Source organism: Tasmannia lanceolata, unplaced genomic scaffold (genome assembly GCF_043159265.1).
Source record: "Tasmannia lanceolata isolate RefF3 unplaced genomic scaffold, GAP_Taslan_0.1 ptg000020l, whole genome shotgun sequence".
Classification (NCBI taxonomy): domain Eukaryota; kingdom Viridiplantae; phylum Streptophyta; class Magnoliopsida; order Canellales; family Winteraceae; genus Tasmannia; species Tasmannia lanceolata.
In genome coordinates, this window is record NW_027518697.1 from 12,871,272 (window position 1) to 12,892,952 (window position 21,681).

The 21,681-nt window shown below is 38.5% G+C and overlaps 3 protein-coding genes across 3 annotated transcripts; 1 reads left to right on the forward strand and 2 right to left on the reverse strand.

Moving 5' to 3' along the window:
* The first annotated feature begins 4,367 nt into the window (after nt 1-4,367).
* LOC143854432 (uncharacterized) lies at nt 4,368-11,881 on the forward strand. Its single transcript, XM_077364411.1, has 3 exons — nt 4,368-4,528; nt 10,189-10,987; nt 11,092-11,881. The coding sequence occupies exons 2-3, from the start codon at nt 10,280-10,282 to the stop codon at nt 11,554-11,556; spliced, it is 1,173 nt and encodes a 390-aa protein (XP_077220526.1). The 5' UTR covers nt 4,368-4,528; nt 10,189-10,279; the 3' UTR covers nt 11,557-11,881.
* A 1,512-nt stretch (nt 11,882-13,393) lies between these two features.
* LOC143855219 (gibberellin 2-beta-dioxygenase 6-like) lies at nt 13,394-14,911 on the reverse strand. The gene is made up of 3 exons (XM_077365446.1): nt 14,457-14,911; nt 13,793-14,114; nt 13,394-13,624 (listed from the first exon to the last, which is right to left on the reverse strand). The coding sequence occupies exons 1-3, from the start codon at nt 14,909-14,911 to the stop codon at nt 13,394-13,396; spliced, it is 1,008 nt and encodes a 335-aa protein (XP_077221561.1).
* Nucleotides 14,912-16,144: 1,233 nt separating this feature from the next.
* Nucleotides 16,145-19,654, reverse strand: LOC143854976 (transcription elongation factor 1 homolog). The gene is made up of 5 exons (XM_077365129.1): nt 19,501-19,654; nt 17,188-17,318; nt 16,957-17,027; nt 16,643-16,664; nt 16,145-16,364 (listed from the first exon to the last, which is right to left on the reverse strand). The coding sequence occupies exons 2-5, from the start codon at nt 17,298-17,300 to the stop codon at nt 16,304-16,306; spliced, it is 267 nt and encodes an 88-aa protein (XP_077221244.1). The 5' UTR covers nt 17,301-17,318; nt 19,501-19,654; the 3' UTR covers nt 16,145-16,303.
* Between the last annotated feature and the right edge of the window lie 2,027 nt (nt 19,655-21,681).

A 21,681-nucleotide genomic window follows, 5' to 3' on the forward strand; every position in this document is an offset into this window, starting at 1 on the left:
AGGGAAAGAGGGGGTTTTGGTGGGGAGGGTTGGTTGGGAAATTACGATAATAGGCTTCACATCTGAGTAAATGACGAGCCGCCATTTCTGACTGTTTCACATGTTCAGTGTTCTTGAGGGCATTTTTTAAAAAGTACTGTACGGATATACTGACATTTTCATATATATATATATATATATATATATATATATATAGAGGAAAGTGTCTCTAGTCTCTCCCCTAGATAAGCTTATCTACTCCTCCCTTTAAAAAAACACAGTGGGCCCACGCTGTTTGGATGATCCAAAGCATTCATTTGATAGGTCCTGACATAGATAGGGTGTGCCCAAAAAATCAGCACTAAAGGGTCATCCTAGAACTTCGTTTTGTGGTGCCTTGTGGTACCCAGAATGGACACATATAAACGTCCACGTTTATATGCGTCCATTTTGAACACGGTGTGCCCAACAAAATGAAGTTCTAGGATGACCCTTTGGTGCTGATTTTTTGGGCACACCCTATCTATGTTAGGACCTATCAAATGAATGCTTTGGATCATCCAAACAGCGTGGGCCCACTGTGTTTTTTTAAAGGGAGGAGTAGATAAGCTTATCTAGGGGAGTGACTAGAGACACTTTCCTCATATATATATATATATATATATATATATATATATATATATATGGGGAAAGTGATTGTGAGCGGCCCCTCATATAAGCTTATATGAGGTGACCGCTAAAAACATGGTGGGCACACATTTTTGGGGTGATCCGAACCGGTCATTTGATAGGCCCTGACGTAGATAAGGGGTGCCCAAAATATCAGCTCCATAGGATCATCCCAACCCTTCGTACTGTGAAGGTGAAAGAGGGAAAAATGGACGGGTAAGTGGGCAAATTTATACCCACCCATTTCCCCCTCTTTCACCTCCATAGTTAGTAGGGTTGGGATGATCCTATGGAGCTGAGTTTTTGGGCACCCCCTATCTACGTCAGGGCCTATCAAATGACCGGCTCGGATCACCCCAAAAATGTAGGCCCACCATATTTTTAGCAGTCACCTCATATAAGCTTATATGAGGGGCCGCTCACAATCACTTTCCCCTATATATATATATAGAAAACGGTTCCTACACATATGTGTAGAGAGTTCTCTACGCACTAGCTTAAAATACAGTGGGGGCCTACATTGTTTGGGTGATCCAAGCTATCCATTTTAAAGGCCCTCACATAGATAGGGTGTCTACAAAAAATCCGATCCATAGGATCATTCCAACCCTACGATTTGTGGAGGTAAAATGGATGTCTTTAAACCTTCACAAATTAGTTCATTTTTTGCCTCCAAAGTTCGAATGGTTAGGATGATCCTATGGATCTGATTTTTTGTGGACACCCTATCTATAAGAGGGCCTTAAAAATGAATGGTTTTGATCACCCAAATAATGTGGCCCCCACTGTATTTTAAGCTAGTGTGTGTGTGTATATATATATATATATATATATATATATATATATATATATATATATAGAGAGAGAGAGAGAGAGAGAGAGAGAGAGAACGGTTCCTACACATATGTGTAGATAAGTTATCTACACACTAGCTTAAAATACAGTGGGGGCCACATTATTTGGGTGATCCAAACCATTCATTTTTAATGCCCTCACATAGATAGGGTGTCCAATAAAAATCAGATCCATAGGATCATCCTAACCATTCGAACTGTAGAGGCAAAAAATGGACTAATTTGTAAAGGTTTAAAGACATGCATTTTACCTCCACAAATCGTAGGGTTTGGATGATCCTATGGATCTGATTTTTTGTAGACACCCTATCTATGTAAGGGCCTTTAAAATGGATGGCTTGGATCACCCAAACAATGTGGGCCCCCACTGTATTTTAAGCTAGTGTGTAGAGAACTCTCTACACATATGTAGAGAACTCTCATATACATGTGTAGAGAACTCTCATATATATATATATATATATATATATATGAGAAAACGGTTCCTACACATATGTGTAGAGAGTTCTCTACACACTAGCTTAAAATACAGTGGGGGCCCACATTGTTTGGGTGATCCAAGCCATCCATTTTAAAGGCCCTCTCATAGATAGGGTGTCCACAAAAAATCAGATCCATAGGATCATCCTAACCATTCGAACTGTGGAGGCAAAAAATGGACTGATTTGTAAAGGTTTAAAGACATCCATTTTACCTCCACAAATCGTAGGGTTGGGATGATCCTATGGATCTGATTTTTTGTAGACACCCTATCTATATGAGGGCCTTTAAAATGGATGGCTTTGATCACCCAAACAATGTGGGCCCCCACTGTATTTTAAGCTAGTGTGTAGAGAACTCTCTACACATATGTGTAGGAACCGTTCTCTCTCTCTCTCTCTCTCTCTACACACACACACACACACACATATATATATATATATATATATATATGCGTTCTTGTATAGATTTGAGGGTTGGGATCATCCTGTATAAATGATTTTTTTGGGCACACCCTATTTACGTTGTGATCCATCACATGGACGGTTTGGATCATCCTATAGTGTTTTCGGTACATTACTTTCTGAAAAAATACGGGTTTTTTTTGGTTCCTGGGATTTATGCGGGAAAAAAAAAATCCAAGGAGATTGTGGGGAAAAAAAGTCCTAGAAGTATCCTGATAAAATAAAAATCCTATATTTGGTTGACCGGACTATGGTGGGAAAAAAACAAACCTTTGTTTGGTTGCTTGAACTGTTGGGAAGAAGAAAAATCTTCTCAAGCTTATTTTTGGTTCCTGGGATTATTTTGGGATGGGATGAAAATGCAATCATTACAAGAGTGGGATTAAAAAAATTCGATGTGCTAAAAGGCAGCCAAACATGGGATTTCGGATAGAAATTTGGAGATTTTCCGTATCATGATCCTAACCCTCTGATCAATAGAGAGAGACTAGGGGTGGCAACGGGGCGGGTCGGGGCCGGATGTTGGGGTCCCCTTCCCCTTCCCCTCTGCGGGGAATTTCCCCCCTCCCCTTCCCCTTCCCCTCTGCGGGGATCGTGGGGAATCCCCCTCCCCTCCCCGCGGGGAATATCTAATCCCCTTCCCCTTCCCCTCCCCGCATCCTTCGGGGACAAAATCCCCGCCCCGCCCCCTCTTTGGAACCCAACCAAACCAGCAAACAAAGCTTCCTTCTTCTACGTCCATTACAGACAATATTGTGATGAATGCTATGATTCTATTCATGTGATCAACAAACAGATAGACAAAATCAGAAATGCATGGATGAGACAACAAACATAAATAACAACAGGACCTCATCTTTCAGCAATTTTCTGCATAAATTATGGAATGATAAATAGGAAATGAGCACCAGGATTACCTTCATTAACAGGCAGCCAATGTGCAAAAAGTAACTATTTCAGTAGTCACAATGAACTTTAAAAGTCTATAAGTGGGCGCTCACACACGCAAAATAATGTTCATTAGTTCATTCTGTATAGCATGTTAACCCCCAGATGAGCATGAGAAATGAGAATGGAGAAGAGAACAAAATCAACAAATGACTTATTTCTTTAACTGCAATTCAGTCTAGTGCTGACATGAAACAAATTTCTAGTAGCTAAATTTTTCTTGTTGAAAATTAAAACCTGCAATCCAACCCTAAAATTCTGTTGGCATTACGATTTTTTGATAATTGCATACACTCAGCGTCTCAGGCTCTCAGCTTGTCTTTATTATTTCAACATCTGTGAAAAGGTTATTATAGTTCCCAAAATGCTCTCAGAAGCTAATTAAAAGGAAAAGACAAGCTAAGTTTATGTTTGGGGGAATCTTGTAGCCGATCCACAGAGTTTCTAGTAGTTTTCCTTAAAAAAAACACTTAAAATTTACAAAAAATGGCATTGATTAGCGGGGCGTAGCAGGGCGGGGCGGGGCGGGGCGGGGACAACTCCATCCCCTTCCCCTTCCCCTTCCCCTCCCCGCACCGGGGAATTTTTATATTCCCCTTCCCCTTCCCCTTTCAAATCGGGGAATCCCCTCCCCAAACGGGGCGGGGCGGATCCCCACTTTTTCGGGTGAAATTGCCAGCCCTAAGAGAGACTGCACAAAGGTTTATTGATCGAGTGTTAGGATCATCCTATGGATATGAATTTTGGGCATAACCTATTTATATCGTGACCCAACAAATGGACAGTTTAGATCATCCTATGGAGTGGGCCGTATCCTACTTTTTGAGAAATACTAGTTCATACGGCCACACATCATATGAATAGGGGGGCCTAGGGAAGAAAAGGGGGTGAATTATCAATTCCCTTTAATAATTGCACCTTAATTTGGTACATCAATCCAGCCCATGGTCTTTCTTTTAAATTCTTTCACTGCTTCAGTTTTACCATTTTGGTAATCTCACCTCCTTTTTTCTACTCTCCAGCGTCGTTTTCTGTTTTCTCCATAAGGGTTTCAAATTTTCAAAGAAAACAGAAAGCCTGGAAAATTCCCCTTTCCTGCACGAACAATCATCGGTTCTCCTACGCATCTCATGGGTAACTGTTCGATTTCTCGAATACCCTTTTGTGATCTCTTTTTTGGTTATGAATTCTTGTAATAATCTCGAATACCCATTTTGGGATTTTACCAGTTTTCTGTGCTTTGATCAGATCATACCAATTTATTGCCTCTAGCTTTTATAAAGAAAACTAAATTGGGGTGTGTATTTTTTCTTTGGATTCTGATATTAGTTTGATTTTATAATTCTATAATTGAGGAATGCTTAATTTCAGTTTGAATATTTGGGGCCTCTTTGGTTTTATAATTCTAAAACTAATTTGCATATAATCTTAGATGCAAATGGGGTTCAAATAAAATATAGCTATTTTCAAATAATAATCATAATAGTTTTATAAATGATGCAGTCAATGGCTTATTTTGATTTTCTTCTTCTTTTTTCTTGTTTTCTGGTTATTTTTTCTTTGATTCTGATTTTAATTTAATTATTTTATCCTATAATTGAGGAATCCTTATTATCAATTTGAAGATTTAAGGCCTTTTTGGATAGATCTAAAAAATAATTTGCATATAATCTTATATGCAAATGGTCTTGAAATAAAATGTAGTTATTTGCAAATAATAATCATAATAGTTTTATAAATGATGTAATTAATGGCTTATTCGCCTTCATGTTCTATTTGCAAATAAGGTCAACATAAAATAATCATACTAGAATTTGCTTGTTTAGGAATATGGGTGGTACTATTTTTAGGATATCCTTGGACGATAAAAACATGAAAAGGTTGTTCCAACATTTTGTTCACTGAACAGAACTCAATGAAACTATCTTGATAATAGACATTGGGGAAGATGTAATTGTTATTGCCACCATGAAACCAAGGAAAACTGGGACGATTAAGAGGAGTGCAGCAAGATGGTACTAGAATACAATGATTTTAGTTGAAATTTTGGGTTCTTTGCCAGTTATTCAGTTTTCGAAGCTTTACAAGTCCTCCCAAGATCACAAGATAATCAGTGCCAGAGATGTCTTTGTTTTGTTTAGGGCCTGTTCGTTACAGATTGTGATAACCGATTGTTAGGCCCAAACCGATTACTGGAATCAAAATTAAACATAATTTTGAGTCCAATAATCACTTTGGGCCTAACAATCGGTGGCCACAATCTGAAACGAACAGGGCCTTAGTGAAATGTTGTTCAAGCAAAAGATTGGCATCACAATTGTCTATTTTGACATAAAAAACAAATTTATCCTAGTATTGTAATGAATGGAAAACTTCAAATTTAATCCATAGATTAAATTTGTTTTCTCTGTTTTTTTTTTCTTTTTTTTCTTCTTATTAATAAAGTATGATTTTCTTCGAAAACATTAGATATATTTGATAAAGTAGTTGATAGTTTAGGTACGAAAATGAGGTTTGAGTCTCGGTTTACACCCACACCAATGCTGGACAACAATGTGAGATATGGATGCTCAGATTGATCTGAGGTGCTCATCTCTTTGCAATTCTTCCTTTATACGACTTGTCCATTCTATACAATTTCTGGGTGAGTAGTTCTCTTCAGGTTTTGTGAAATTCTAGAGCTGATTGAGGCTTTTCCCACAGGTCGATGGTAGATTAAATGAACAAAAAGTACACATCTATGAAAACCAGTTGATTAAGATTAATCAAGACAGTCACTCATAAATTTAATTCCAGATTTTCAGATGAGTGTGGTGCACTTATATAAGCAGGCAAGCTGATGGCTGGACTACAACATTGATGATCGTCTCAGTAAGGGCAATCTGGGTAGGGAATCCATGTATGTGGGTAGTCTTTGCGCCTACTATAAATGTTTCTTGCATCACTATTTTAATAAAGTTTTCTTTTATTGGGTGGTTTTCCTCAGTACCAAAAGTAGGCAGGAGAACGCGGAATACACAAGCAACTTGAAGCGAATTTTCAGATGGTCCGAAATGGCCTCGGCGATGAAAATCAGTTTTTTGAAAGGCCTCCTAGGAGAATGTAGAAAACGCATTGGTAGCTCAATACTTTGCCATTATCGGTTGTAGAACGGTGAACTGCCATTAATCTACCTTGGTTTGCCGCTTGGCCATGGAATACCAAAAGCTTTCTTATGGGATCCGGTGACATAGAGAATGGAGAGGAAATTGGCAACTTGGAAGAAGTAGTACCTATCACTTGGCGAACATGCCGGTATATTACCTTTCCCTCTATAAAGTCTCATATAAAGTAGCCAAACACATAGAGAAGCTGCAGAGAGATTTCCTATGGGACAGAAGGGAGGAGAGAACTCATGAGATGGAAAAGGGTGTGCATGTTGAAACCTCAAGGAGCAGTCAGCATCATAGGCGAATCAAGTTGAGAAACATTTCCTTCTTTGGAAAATGGTTTTGGTGGTACGGAGAGGAAAAGGAGACTCCATGGCATAACACCATTGGAAACAAATACGGGCAGGGTGGGGGGATTAGGAATGCAGGGATCCTGTTGCAGGGAAAGGCTCTGGCGCATGGAAATCTATTTGCGGTTCCAGATGTATCTTCTATCCTTGTATTAGACTGTTTGTGGGGGTGAGAGAGGAGACTATTTGTTTCTGGACAAATCTATGGCTAGGGGACCTCCCTCTGTGCCTTGCTTTCCCCAACCTTTATCAACTAGCATCCAACACAAATGCCCGGGTATGTGAGTACATGGACAAGAAAAGAGATGGGGGAGGGATAGACTAGTTAATCAGACTTGGAAGGAACCTTAAGGACCAGGAGGTTTTGAGGCTCGCAAATGTTCTCTTATTGAGTTCCAGTATTGCTCTTCGGCAAGCTAGGATCGTCGGATTTGGACCTCGGACACCTCAGGTATATTCTCCATCTGATCAGTGAGTGTCGACGGGCAGGACTCCAGATTTTCCATCATTTGGCAATTGTCAGACCCACCACGGGTGGCGGCTTTTGCGTGGACAGTGGCTCATAGGTGGATAAAGACATGCCTTCGCCTCAAGAAGCTTAGTGCGTCTTTAGCAAGCAGGTGTATCCTCTGTAAAGCGACAGAAGAATCCTTGAACCGTGTCCTTCATTTCCCCTTTTCATTGGTTGTGTGGTGGGCAATTATTAGGAGTTTTCTTTTTTCTTGGGTTTTCTACAGATCCATCTCAAGATCCCTACTATATTGGCCCAGTAACCCATTCGGCAAGGCGAGTCGGTCCCTCTGGAGCATGGTACCTTTCACCACCATGTGGCATAATTGGCAAGAAAGGAACAGGAGAATCTTTGAAGATGATGGAAAAAGCATCGCCAGTATCATTTTTGAGATTACGATTGATATCATTGCTTGCAAAATCAGCCTATCTCTTGGCATCATATTCCGCTGAAGTGATTTTGAGGAACTTGCAAGCAATCATTTGGAAGAAAATAGTAAAAAATCGTCCATCATCATCTTGGAAGCCACCCATTAGCGGCTAGTTCAAGCTCAACTTTTATGGTAGTGCTAGAGGTAAACCGGGCCCAGATGGGATTGGGGGGCTCATTCGCAATGAAGAGGGCAAAATCATATTTTCATATTCCGACCCGGATAGGATATGCGAATCCAATGAAGCAGAGGCGAGAGCATTATTGTATGGACTTGGTATGTTTCTCATCACCTTGGCCCTTCATGGTGGAGGGAGACTCGTCGAACGTCATCGCTTGGGCGAGTGGAGAAGCCCCAGTTCCTTGGATACTATCTAACATTATTTTGGAAATTCGGGACTGTTGTAAGGTCATTGGCCCCCGTTTTTCGCATACTTGCAGGTCCGCTAATGATAAGGCCGATGAGCTAGCGAAAGCTGGAGTGAATGCCAGACGTGTAGAAGAGTTTCTATCCAATTCTGCCCTGGCGCTCTTGGCAGCGATTTCAGACAATTCATAGATTGTAAAGTCTTATATTTGTTCTTCGTTTAGTGATGGGGGACACCTTGTCCCCTTCATCGTTTCTGTATGGTTGTTTACAATCAATAAAGTTACCATTTTCGAAAAAAAAATATAGGCAGAAATCATAGCTACAAAAGATAGGAAATAATCTGTTGTAGGACATGAAGCATCCAAAGACTGCAGAATTCTTAGCAGGAGTGGCACCCAAAGTACAAGATTTATGCAACTTTATGCATCCTACTACATCATCATGACTGTGGATAGTGTTTTTTAAAAAAAAAAAAAAAATGTTATCAGTGTACAATAGCTAGCTAGAAAACAGTAAAATAAAGATAGGAAAGCCATTATCAATGCATGAGACTGCACATATATTTCCCATGGTAATTTCTAGATTTAGAACTAGATAAAGTTAGTTAGCCATAGTTACTAGGGTGGGAAATGAATTCGGGAAGCGAAACGTGAAACGGGAACAACAAACGCAGGGAAAAAAATAGAAGAGAAACGAGAAATGGAAAAATAGAAGAAAATAATATGAGAAACGCATTTGGAAATGTCTTAGGAAACACATTAGAAATGTTTCAAAAATGTCATTGAAAACATATGAAAGACAAGGAAAACACGAAATATATGGTTTTGTAGATTTAAAATTTGTTAGTTTTCATTTGAATATTTCTTATTTTTTGTTTTTTATTACAATATATGCTATTGTTTTCCTTTTTAATATCCATTCCACAATTTTTTGGTGTGTTTTTGTCCAAAACAATTTTTGTAAGTTTCACACATGTTTCCCATACCTTTCAATACGTTTACTACGAGTTTTCCATACGTTTCACACATGTTTCACATAAGTTTCTCGTAAGTTTCTCATATGTTACCCATGTGTTTCCCATGTGTTTCGGAAACGTTTCCCCTATTTTTTCATCACGTTTCTGAAACACGGTTTTGGCGAAACGAGCTTCCCACCCGCCCATGGAGTTTCCGTCTACCATGGTTTCAGCATTAGAGTGTAATCTCCCCAAGCAGGTAGGATCATTTTAATTGGCAGTAGGTAACTGATGCACTAAAGCATCAAAGTGGGTGAACATGATATTTGACTATTTGTTTAGTTTGATCAAGTAAAATCAAAATTGTTTTAAATAAATAAAAATCACATAAAAATTACCAAAACAAGAATCAATGCAGTAACATTACTCGTCTTACATATGCAGCCAGATTCTTGGAAAGCTACAACTGAGTCAAAAATTTGTCAATTTATCTGCCAAACCATTAGCCTCACTGGGGGTTACTCTGAATCCTTTTTGAGTTTGGGCTATTTATAGGTTTAATGTTTAAACTTTAAACTTCAAAAAGCTGGTCCTGTGAAGAAACTTTGAATTTTTTGATGTGGGAATATACAAATCTTGATATAAAAATGAATTTGTTTCTGGAAATAAATAGGCATGAAAGGACTGGTTATGATTCAACTATGACCCTATCAGATCATCTGCATTCATATATCGGAGGTGCATTTTGGGTGTAAAGATGGCCGATGTTGGTCTAAGTTGCTAGATCAAGGTTCTAGCTGAAAACATATCTGGTTTTGAGTCCCACTTTGGGTTCAACTATTTCGGGCCGGGTACCCCCCATGGTCTATATCATTTGATTTCCTAATGATATTTAGATACTCCCAAATCAAGTAGAACAAGGTTTAAGTTTCATTTACACCATCCCAAATGTGTTGGGTCAGAATGAAGTCTATACTATAGATGATATTTCTGATATTTCTAAGTTCTTGCCTGCATTTGAATTTTGTAGTTGAAGATATTATTTAAGCAAACACTACTGAAGAATTGACAAAACGATAAAGGTTTCGCCACAACTATCTGCTTCAAAGCTTAGAGGACACATGGCTGATGTTAATACTGATATTGGGAGAAAGCGACGATTACCACTATGGATGCTAGGAGTGAAGGCTGCTGACCAACAAAGAGAGTCTAGAAATGAAGATGAAAACCATGCATCATTAGAAGAACAACCCTCACCAAAAGCTGCTCGAAAGACAAAAACCATTACTAAAAAGCCTGTAAAAAAGGTCATTACTCGTGAGGTGGAAGCTCTAGAGGTGGACTCAGGTTTCCTAGCAAGGTGTGAGACAAAGAAAAGAACCAGGAGATCAAGCAGAGAAGATGCTAAACCTAATAATTCCATGGCCACCTTTAGTGAAGTTGATGTGCAAAAGAAGAAAGTGAAGTTGAGACGTGGAGCAGGGATAGATGTTCGGGAACGGACTGCTCCAAAGGCGAACCCAAAGAGTTGTGAGCTTGAAAGTAGTGAGGAGATTGATGTCCCATCTCCAACTGAAGGAAGTGAGGATGGGGCAGAACTTTCTGAGGAAGAGCGATCCTCAGCCCAAGCTTCCCGGCCAAAGGCAAACCCCATTGCTAAAAGGCGTGGAAAAAAGGCCCTTATTCGAAACCGGGTTTCTCCAAAGAAGAAAAACCCAAAGAGTTATGAAGGTGAAATTAGTGAGGAGATTGAAACCCCATCTCCAGCTGAAGAAAGTGAGGATGGGGTGGAACTGACCATGGAAGATCTAATGAGCATGGCCAAAGAGGTATTCTACAATTATTATTTAACATTATAGTATAGCTATTTGAACATGCTTTGTGGATTCTGTGTTCTAGTGTCCAATTTCACATTTCTACCATTTGTGTGCAGTATGTTAAAGCTGATAAGGGGAATGAACTTCAACAGGCAACAACTACCAAACCCACATCGAAAGCTCAATATCCAAGCACATCAATATTTTCCAGGAACCAGTCTAGAGATTCTCTCAAAACCACTGAAAACATTCAAGGAATATCTCCATGTACTACGAGGGGACCCAGTTCTGGTTTACCTGGAACTGTTAGGAAGGATAAAGAGAGTTCAGCAAAAGAAGACATCACAATTAATGCTAACAGAACGGGTGATCCTGCGACCGATATGTTGAATCTCTTTCTGGGTCCATTGCTAAAAAAACCCCAAAGCGAAGAGCGCAATTTCGAGTCAATTACAGAGGATATGGCCTGGGCGTGCGACTTGAGTAAACCCATTAAAAATCGAGTTGTGGTGGAAGAAGAGGTCCCATTGTCGAAAAAGAAGAGCAGTCTTAAAGACAAGGTGGCCATGTTTCTTGACTGAATTCAGTGTCTTGAATTCAGGAACATGGATTTAGACTAGGATCCAATTTGTGAATTGCTGTAAATTAATCAACTTCCTCTCATTCACTGCGAATTGTGGACCGTGAAGCCAGTGAAGCTTGAATCAATTTGTGAGGTGGCTATATGTATTGATCAACGTATTATACCTAACGGCGTGTACATACGCTGGCGTCTGATGTGAGAAACTATGTCATTAGGTAACATACTTCACTGTGAATGTAATAAGTAGGATCACAATTGCACTTGGATTGCAATGGCTTGTAAAAATTTGTAATCAGAAATAAATAGAACACCACATTTAACCATCATGGACATAAGTCTGTAATTCTGTATCACTGTTTCTTAGAATTTACGAGAGTGCACTCGAAGCTGAACAAAATCAATTCAGATTTTGAACCATCACAGGGAATTCTCTGAAATCAACAAAATTTAAAATTTGTCAACAAAAGTTTGTTAACTATTGATGAACCTCATTTGAATTTTATATCTACCTAGAGTTAATGTTGAATTAATCAACATCAGCAAGAGATAATGTCAGTTACGATAGAATTCTCAATATATCTCACTACAGTAGTGTCTTAGGACGTCTTTGGATACCTCTATGTTCGGACAAGGAGGAGGGGGAGGCGTGGGTGGTGTTATTGTCTATAGTCGGTCTCTATGGTAGAGTAGTTTGGAGGCCTGAGAAGATCCATCTATCTAGATATCTTCATTTACATTCAGAATGTTGCAAGCTTAAATTTACGCAGTGCCCTGCTGATGGATAAGAAAAAAGTAGATCAGTTGATTGTGGAATTGGTCACTGGTAAAAATGTTGGGAGGCTATATGGGATGATGGTCCACAAGAGAGTGCTAAAGATGAGAATGTCAGTAGTGCTTTACCGTAGAGTTAGAATCCAACGAAAAGATGAGAATGTAAGTAGTGCTTTACCGTAGAGTTAGAATCCAACGAAGATTTAAGACGGAAGATTCCCCCCCACAAAACAAAATCTCTCTCTCTCTCTCTCTCTCTCTCTCTCTCTCTCTCTCTCCAGTTCCCAAACACCCCGCTCCTGGTCCTGGGGGCATTTCCTCAGCAGGAGGAACACCATCTAGCTCCCATCTAAAGCAGGTTTAATGAAGAGTCAACCCCTCATCGTCCACAACCCTGAAGCGTCAAGAAAAAAATAGAAAACATTGGTTTAAAACCTGGTAGGGGAGAATCTCAAAACCATTCTCCTGTCATGATTAAGGCCTAACATGGAATGAGTATGGTGGCTGGTTCTTAGGTTCATGATGCCCTGAGCTGCAAGTGAGGCTGCTATTTTTCCTCATTTTGGCTATCCTCCTCTTGGTTTTGTTAGGTTTTCCCTCCTTTTTTTTGCCTTAGAGGCTAGGAGGTTTGCCCTCCGCTTGTATGTACCCTATAATATATAAAATTTTGGTGGTCCGGCCAGGGGCTGCGTTCAATTCCGTGTAAAAAAAAAAAGTTGCAAGCTTTGGAAGAAGCTTTTATTGATAAAGAAGCTTTTATTGATAAAAAAGAAGAATCACTTCAACCGATATGCCCCTGGGCATGACCATACCTAACATAGAGATCACAAGAGGAAAATACATATATGCATACGTGTGTAGGAACACTAGAATATGAATTAAAAATCACATTCGGAAGAACTGATCGAATTACAAGACAACAAGACCTCTTTACATCATAAAAAGAATAAGAATTCTCTTTTTTAGTTCTCCCCATCCTTTATTTTGTTTATTTGAGCAGTGAAGATTAAAGGGAACATATACTTCTATACAGAGAATATAGATGTATATACGATGTTTATATATTAGATAAGAAATCGTGGAAGGCCAACTTTGATGCCAGACATCTTGACATCCTGTTGGACTTGTTGCCTGTATTGTCCAAAGGTGAATTTCTTGTAAAGGGAAGGTTCCTTGCAACTCCCTATTATGGAATCATATGAAGGGCACATGAAATAGGCTATGGAATATCTCTCCACATTTGGATTCACCACCACTTTGTGCTCTACACTCTTATACACATTGTTGCTCCATGCCTACAACATCAATAAATTTCCTCAATTAGTTCAGCTTAATGAAACAGTAGTACAACATAGCATGTTAAAAGAAAGACCAAGGGCGTGTAGATGTTATTTATTTCTAAACACTTAAATGCTAATTTTGGTTGCTCTTTCTGCATGATTCACTTTTAAGCATCGTCTTACCTGAAAAAGGTCACCGATGTTGACAATAAGAGCATCCGGGTTTGGTTTTACGGCGACCCATGTGGAATCCTTCATCAATTGCAATCCACCAACTTGATCTTGATGAAGGATAGTAAGAAAGTCACTGTCTGTATGAGGTACAAAGCCGAAGATCTCTGGAGATAACGAACATGCGGGATATCGATTTAAGCGGAGAAAGCACGTGCTCTCATTGCAATTTTCTTCGAAAAATTGCCTTGATTGACCCAAATTCTCCACCAGAACTCCCGCAAGCAATCGCGCGAGCTCCGACATTGCTGCTGCAAATTTTTCCATCACCTCCCTAGAGGAGTAGCAGTAACAAAAGCAAGAAGTTAGTGAGGGGAAAAGAGTTATCCAATGTGATGGGACCGTTGATTTTACTTTTTATAAATGGTGGTGATCAAGTGGGGCCAAAATTGGACAGAAAGTGAATGATCTGGTGTGAATTACAATAGCTACCTTGATGGGGTGTTGGGCCCACCATATCTCTCTTGAAAAAGGTTGAATATGGACCCATCATCCAATCACTATCTAATCATAATTCAAACGGCAAGGAGAATCAACAGTAGCAAATCTTGTTATGGGCATTTCACTGCAACGCAGTTTTCATTTGTCAAAGATGGAAATAGTACTGAAAAATTACCTGAGAGAATTGAACTCCTCTCCAAAGCACCAACCATTTTCTGAAATCTTACTGAGGGGAATATGAAAAGCTTCTGACCATGAGAATTCCTTAACAGAAGTAGCTGTTGGAGTCCCCCATCTATAAGAGTCATTCAACAGCCTACAACTAAGCTTCTTCTCAAAGGGCATCTCAAACATCTTCACCTGTTCTCTCCTCATTTCCTCCAAAAGCTCATGGCTAATCCCATGATTCAAAACCTGGAAGAAACCCCATTCTGATGCCGCCTTCGCAATCTCCCCTACGCAGACCCGCCTCTCCCCTTCATTGTCGCTCGTCAGATTCTTAAGATCAAGCAATGGGAGTTCGCATTCGCCTACAATTTCACCTCTCTGATCATTCAAACTGTTCCGAATTTTGCTAGAGTTATGTAACAATGCTCCATATCGATGTAAGAAAGGTGGGTTAGAGTCCATTTTGGAATTGAACTTGGTTTTCCGGCAATCAGAGAAGCGAAAGGCAATCAGAAAATTGTTAAAGATTCAGTGGAGTTCTTTCATTGAAGGTGAGGGAGTGTTTATATGGGTGCAGTAGAGCAGACATTAGTGAAGGAGTCAAAGAGAGGAGGGAATTGCTTGTAACTGGACAAGAACAATGGGACAAGGCAGAGCTCTGAGGTTGTGACACTTGTCACAAGGAGGGAGCTTCTTTCTTTTAGCTTGTCCTCTACTGAAATAGTCAACAGAAATATGTTAAAGACAAGTATTTAGAGATGAAAAGTAGAGATGGAAAATGTTTAGAAAATAAAAAGTTGGTTTTAACTAACTTTTCCCCAACTTTATAAGGAGAATGTGGAAAAGAAAGAGGAGAAAAGAAGTTGTTGCTCCTCTTAAAAATCCAAATGCATTCTCAAGGACTTAAAAAAATGAGGCTTGAACTTGTAAAGTTCTCATTTCTTTATAAGATGAGAGGTTATTCTGTTATTTAAAAATTTGGGATGCATGTGGGTAGGAAGTCAAGGTATTTGATAGGGGGAAACCACCACCTAAAATAAGTTATTTTAATTAAAAGGGTATACATAGGACGGCATGCTATTTGTTTGGGGTCGTTTGGTAAGTAATAGATGCTTATGCTCTATAATAGAGTTGTACTTTTTTAATCAATGAATGTCTGACCTGAGTTTCATGATCTCATAAACTTCTTCAGCGCTTATATTCCATTCCTAAGAGTTTTAGAGATGAAGTTAAAATGGAACTATTCAAATACAATAAGACAAACTAAGTATTTCTTTAAAAGTTGGGGGAGTGCTTTTAGTCACAAAAGTTGGTCATTTAACCTTTTTATATTCTTCAACAAGACAAAGGGTTGGTTGATTGCATGGTCATGGTCTCTCTGAAAAAAATTGGAGTATGTGGGCGGTTAGGGACATGAATGATTTTTCTGTTCTAATGAAGATGAGCAGTGAGCACAAGAGAAAAGATAATTGAACGGGAAGAAAGTCGAGGAGGGTTGAGAATGTGAAATCCACAACGTTCAATGAAGGGGAATATTATTTATTAGGGTCTCCTTATGTGGTAAAGATCACTGCATGCACAGACATGACATGTTTTGGAAAGTGTGACAATGTATTTGCAATCAGATTTTTCAAAGACAGCCCATATGGAGACAGAGAGAGAGAGAGAGAGAGAGAGAGGCTACTTGAACACATCAAGCAGTAAAGACAGTAGATTTTCATTCAAGAATACATTTTATTCATCTACCAAAGGATTGTGGCATGTCCTTGTTCACAATTTAAGACTTTATACACAAATTTGAAAATTGGAATTCATTCTGAGCTTCACCACAATTGCTTTCTGTGCACCAATAGACTATGAAATGTGGTCTTCCATGTCATTGATCCTTTCGCATTCGTCAAGCCATTCGCTATAGCTGTGGAGTTCAGATTGTTCAGAAAACAAATGTAAATGCAGATAGATATAATGATCTAGAATTCAATAAGGGTGATGATATCTGCGCTCTTGTTTTGATAATGCCACCATCACTTCATTAAACACTTTTCTGATAGGTTGCTGAATTGTATCAGCGTTTGATAGCTAATTACAAAAGCTAAATAAAGAAAGGAGTGTCATTATTAAAACAAGGGAGTGCAGATATCATAGATGTTCAGTAGTAAATTAATACATATTTCATGGCTCATATTAACTTACACATCAACAGCTTCAGTTAAACCTGCAACACATACAAGGATGAACATAAATCAGCATGGTGAGTGTCAGTTACTGAAATAAAATTGTTCTTATTATTTGAAGAAAATGAGAAAATAAACTGATTATTTTGAAAATTAGTTTTCTTTAATCTTTTTATTAGTTCTGGATTCCTGTGCTACTGCAAATTACCATTTTTTTATATATAAAAGATGAAATTTAAATTGTTGATAAAAACATCAAATAAAGAATTATGCAGCATCTAGAGATTGTATTAGATTTACGTTTGATTATTAGATGGAAGGAAAAGGAAATACCATTAATGGAGGTACTGTAACTCTCTTGGCAGATTCTGCAACTGGTCATCCCAATTTTGTTGTCCCTATCACTGAAAAATACATTTTATGTTTTAATAACAATTTGTGGCAATATAATTTTTCTTCCAAAATATCAAATACGGGTCATTGGTATATAAGGTGGCATTCACTACTTAATACAGATATAATCTACAAAACAATGAAGAACAAAAGAAAAGAATTAGCACTTACAAAGTGCACTCCACACTCTTCTCATGGTTGCAGAAGGGGCAGTTGAAGACTGTATCAAGCTTATCCATTTTCTTTTTCGGAGGCGGCTTTGTCCTGGACTTCCTCTTCCCCATGTTTTATATATAATCTCCCTTCACAATCAATTCACTTAATCCAATATCCCAGAGCAAATAAAATTCAATCACACACTCACTCACACACACACACACACACACACACATTGTTTGGGTGATACAAACCATTCATTTGATGGGCCTTGGCATAGATAGGGTGTGCCCAAAAAAATCATCTCCACAGGATCATCCTAACCTTTCAATTTGTGGAGGTTAAAATGGATGGGTTTGAACTGTATGCATAGATATTTACTAATATAGTATTATCTTAGAAGGAAATATCTTTTCCCTGCTTAAAGAGTCTGAAATAAACAAGAGCAGAAAGAAAGAGGAATTCACTAGTAGGGGAGGGCAGAAGAAGGGAGCAACTAGGAGCTAAAAAATCAAGTGAGATTAGGCAAATAAGTCATGGTTGCAACCTTCTAGTTTTAGCACCAAAAAGATCAGCCAATATCCATGTTGGCCCTGTTTGTTTTGGATTTTGAGGATAATTTCTTGTCAAATATTGTTTCCTAGCAAAATTAGGCATTTGATCTACAGTTGTAGATTCAAATTCTGGACGCAAATCGATTCTACATATAGAATCATCTTAGAGTCAAACACCGATTCTACACAGCTAACCAAATGCCTCATTTTGCCAAGAATCAGTTTTAGACTCGAAATGGACTCTCAAATGTGGAACAACCAAAGCTTAAGCTTTTGGAGTAATTGGTTGTTTTACATCAAAATCCAAAACAAGTAAGGCCTAAATGATGTAATGCAAGACACTTCAAGGATAATGCAAATGGGAGTATAGATTGTGTATCAATATTGGACAAAAGATGGATCGGCCTAATACAACCAAATTTGAAACTAGAAATGATACCTGCACTCCCTTGTTTTGATTAATGAGACTCCTTAAGTTATTAAACATTGTTTTGATTGGCTACTGATAGCAGTTTGGGGATTGCAACAGCCTTTAATAGCTAATTAAATAAGTGTAAAATCAAGAGAGAAGTGTCATCATTAAAACAGGGGAGGGTGGATTTCATTTACCAGATACATTTTCTCTTGTTTTTGTCTTCAATCCTTAACAAAGGGAGGCAGAGAATAGCTAATCAAAGGGGGAAAAAAAGATGATGAGAGAACTCATCAACTACTAAAATACTCCCAATTAAATTCCGCCATAAAATTAGCCCAAAGTTTCCTTGAGTTTGGGGATTTCCATCTTTCTGACCAAATTACAATACATTATTGTCACTGCTAATGAAAAAGTGTTTCAAATCTTTCTAAAATCACGTAAAGAACTGTTGTTTCAGTCATAACAAGGATTTCCAACATGCCTAGCATCAACGAATCTAGTGCCATTATAAAAAACAAGGTCGTGAGATTATCATGTAAGATCTTATGTAGATGATCATTGATATAAGATTGACGGTCAAGATTGAAGAATGAGATCAACAGTGCAATGACTAGAGTTACCCATAGACCATAGTGATCATTAAAGGGCATAAGAGAATTAGCACATCTTATCCCTATTGAGACATGGATGGATACTGTAATTGGTTAAACGGATTAAGCTAAATAAAGTTGCTATCTAACCCGATCAAAGGAGATCTCTCCCCAGAAGGCAGACGGGAGAGACTTAGCTGATGTAGAATTAATGGATGGGTTACAAGAGAATGGATGTGGTTTATCAGTTGCCCAATCAAATTTTGTGAAGGTCCGAGATTAAAAACAGAATGGAGCAAAACTAACGATTAGCCATTGCAAACCCTTTTGCACTTTCGCATGTTGTAGCCCACCAATGAATGAGGCATTGCCGTCCATGTCATGATCTCCAAACCTGAGGACTTGGTCATCCAAGGAACAAGCATGCCCCATAGACTAATCCGCAATGGAAATTAAATTGCCATGGGCTACTAAACTTTATACCTCTAGATGCATGCCAATGACTAATTACACCCTCTAATTAAACATACAAAATCATCCAAAATATAATTACCACCGTGCTTTGCAATGCTTATTATCGAGCATTATATTTTAATTTGTTTCTCTTTATTTTTATTTATTTTTTGATGATGTGAAATAACAGTTTTCCTACAGATATAGTATCCAATGATATTTCATGCATGGGCAGAATTTATAAACTGAGAAAATTACTAATAACCAAACAATAAGAAAAATGAAATAGAAAAAAAAAAAAAAAAAACCTACATACCTTGACTATCAAATCAGAAACCCAGTTCAGAAAAAACACCAGGAACCCAATAAACAGAAATTTACTGCAAATGATAAAAGAAATGTATTCAATCATCTTTAAAAAAAGGAAAAAGTATAAAATAAGACACACCAAATTCTGATAACAGAATCCCCATAAAAAGGAAAGAATATGTAACAAACTATAGAGAGTGAGAAGCGCAAAAAAAGCCTTGATCTTAGGAGAAGGCTAGAAAAATTCAAAACACAGTATAAAAACAACAGAGAAATATGGAAAATTCCAAATATCTTCCTATGTTTCGTGGCATTTAACGAAAATGCCACAAAGATTGATTGACCAAAATGCCATCAATGGGTAAAGGCACATTTTCAAGTGACTATCATTGTTGAAAGCCCGTATGTGGTTTACAGGTGATTGTGCGCATCCGTAGGTGATAGTCCCACCCTAAAAAACTGGGGTGGGGATACCCTATGACGATCAAACCGGCCGGTCCGAGCTAGTTCGACAAGAAACAGCTATATATGTTTTGAACTAAGTGGTTCAATGGAAACCGGGTGGTTCATTTATATCTTAAGCTTACAATATTAGTTAATTACACATATTTAAAGTTAAAATAAGTAAAAAGTTGAATTTAACACCCACTATTTATCAAAGCAAAGAGACATATCCGCCCTTTTTGATTCCTTGGGACACCCAGGGCCAGTGTACGTGGCAATCAGCCCCATTGAATCCTTCTTACCTTAAGTACATCAGACCTTCTGCAGTCATTGATGCACTGCTGCCGGGCGTCCCAAGTAATAAAATGGGGAACATATATTACTTCCCTTCATCAAAAGGGAATGATATTCCCCACCCCCCTCTGACGGATAAAATCCCCCCTTCAACATTACTCGTTAAGTTCTGAAGGCAAAGAAAAAACATTAAAGAGGGTGAATTTATCCTAAAGCAGTGAACCATTCTCACAGAAACCGTTTAGGAGGAGGGGAGGAGATTCTATCCGTTTAAGGGCCGAAAATATCATTTCCCTCATCAAATTACCTTACTGATAGAGAATCTAAATTAAGACAGTTTCTTAATGCTAATGATATTGGCACTGCCATGTTTTGATAATTATTGCACTAGAGATCAACTTGTCTTTTATTATTTAAGCAGCTCTCAAAGGTCATTACAGTTCCCAAAAACATCTCAAAAGCTGATAACATACAAAGGCAGAAGACAATCAAGAGATTACCAAACTTTTGCTCTACTGCAACGGGATTTCTGGTTCCGTTTTGACCGAAAAATCTGGGCCCGTCACGATATTGATTTTAGCAGCTTGGAAACACGTGTGAAATTTTTTTCCATTTTCATTTTCTTCTTTTTATTCTCCTTCATAATCTAAGCCGTAGATTTGGGGTGGCCCGATGCAAGAGATCGTGGCTCTTCATCCATTGGAATCTAATATGGACGGGAGGATTGCATCAGTTGATAAATACTAACCGTCTGATCCGATAACCCGGACAGGTGTGGCTCTTTGGCTTAAAGTCATGGGTATGCTCCCTGTGACTTGACTTCGAATCCCCCAGTAATAAACCCGATGCTCGTGGTTTATGGGTGATTGCGCACATCCATAGGAATTAGTAAAGCTTTTCATTTTGGCTAGGTCTTTGTTTTTTTTTTCCTGAAATGGTGATTTTTATTTGAGAAAAAAGAGGGTATATACATGTTTAAGGAGGTTGAGAGAACAAAGAGAGTTGCGAAATAAGAGAAATGAGGAAAAAATCAAAATCAAGAAAGAAAATAGTCCGATATCTCTAGCAAAGGCCGATTGACTCCCGCTTGAGAAAGTCTATCCTAATGCCGACCTAAGAGTATAGTGGAACCTAACCGAGTGACTCTCCACTTTGTCCAATATCTAGTCAATCGTGTTAGGGAATCGACAAGGGCGCGGTCGCCTTCCATATAACCATCTAATGACGTTAAGTGAATCACCCTCTATAATAATATTTTCCAACTTCCCTCTAGAAAGCAACCTAATGCCCTAAAGAATAGCCCTCACTCTGCCTCTTTTGAGTACTTGAAATCAATAGGGCCTGAAAACTCCCATTTGGTTAAACCAATTTAATCTATGAGGAGGCCTTCAGTATATACTTGTCGGGCCTGATTGTCAAAGCTAGAACCATGGCATGTTTTGCAACCATG

Coding starts and splice junctions, on each gene's coding strand:
- LOC143854976 (XM_077365129.1), bottom strand. CDS start 17,300: ATGGGGAAGAGGAAGTCCAGGACAAAGCCGCCTCCGAAAAAGAAAATG. Junction 16,665..16,956: donor TTACAGTACCTCCATTAATG/GTATTTCCTTTT, acceptor TATGTGTTGCAG/GTTTAACTGAAGCTGTTGAT. Junction 16,365..16,642: donor TTAACTGAAGCTGTTGATGT/GTAAGTTAATAT, acceptor TGAACTCCACAG/CTATAGCGAATGGCTTGACG.
- LOC143854432 (XM_077364411.1), top strand. CDS start 10,280: ATGGCTGATGTTAATACTGATATTGGGAGAAAGCGACGATTACCACTA. Junction 10,988..11,091: donor TAATGAGCATGGCCAAAGAG/GTATTCTACAAT, acceptor ATTTGTGTGCAG/TATGTTAAAGCTGATAAGGG.
- LOC143855219 (XM_077365446.1), bottom strand. CDS start 14,911: ATGGACTCTAACCCACCTTTCTTACATCGATATGGAGCATTGTTACAT. Junction 14,115..14,456: donor GAGGAGTTCAATTCTCTCAG/GTAATTTTTCAG, acceptor CTACTCCTCTAG/GGAGGTGATGGAAAAATTTG. Junction 13,625..13,792: donor ACATCGGTGACCTTTTTCAG/GTAAGACGATGC, acceptor TTGATGTTGTAG/GCATGGAGCAACAATGTGTA.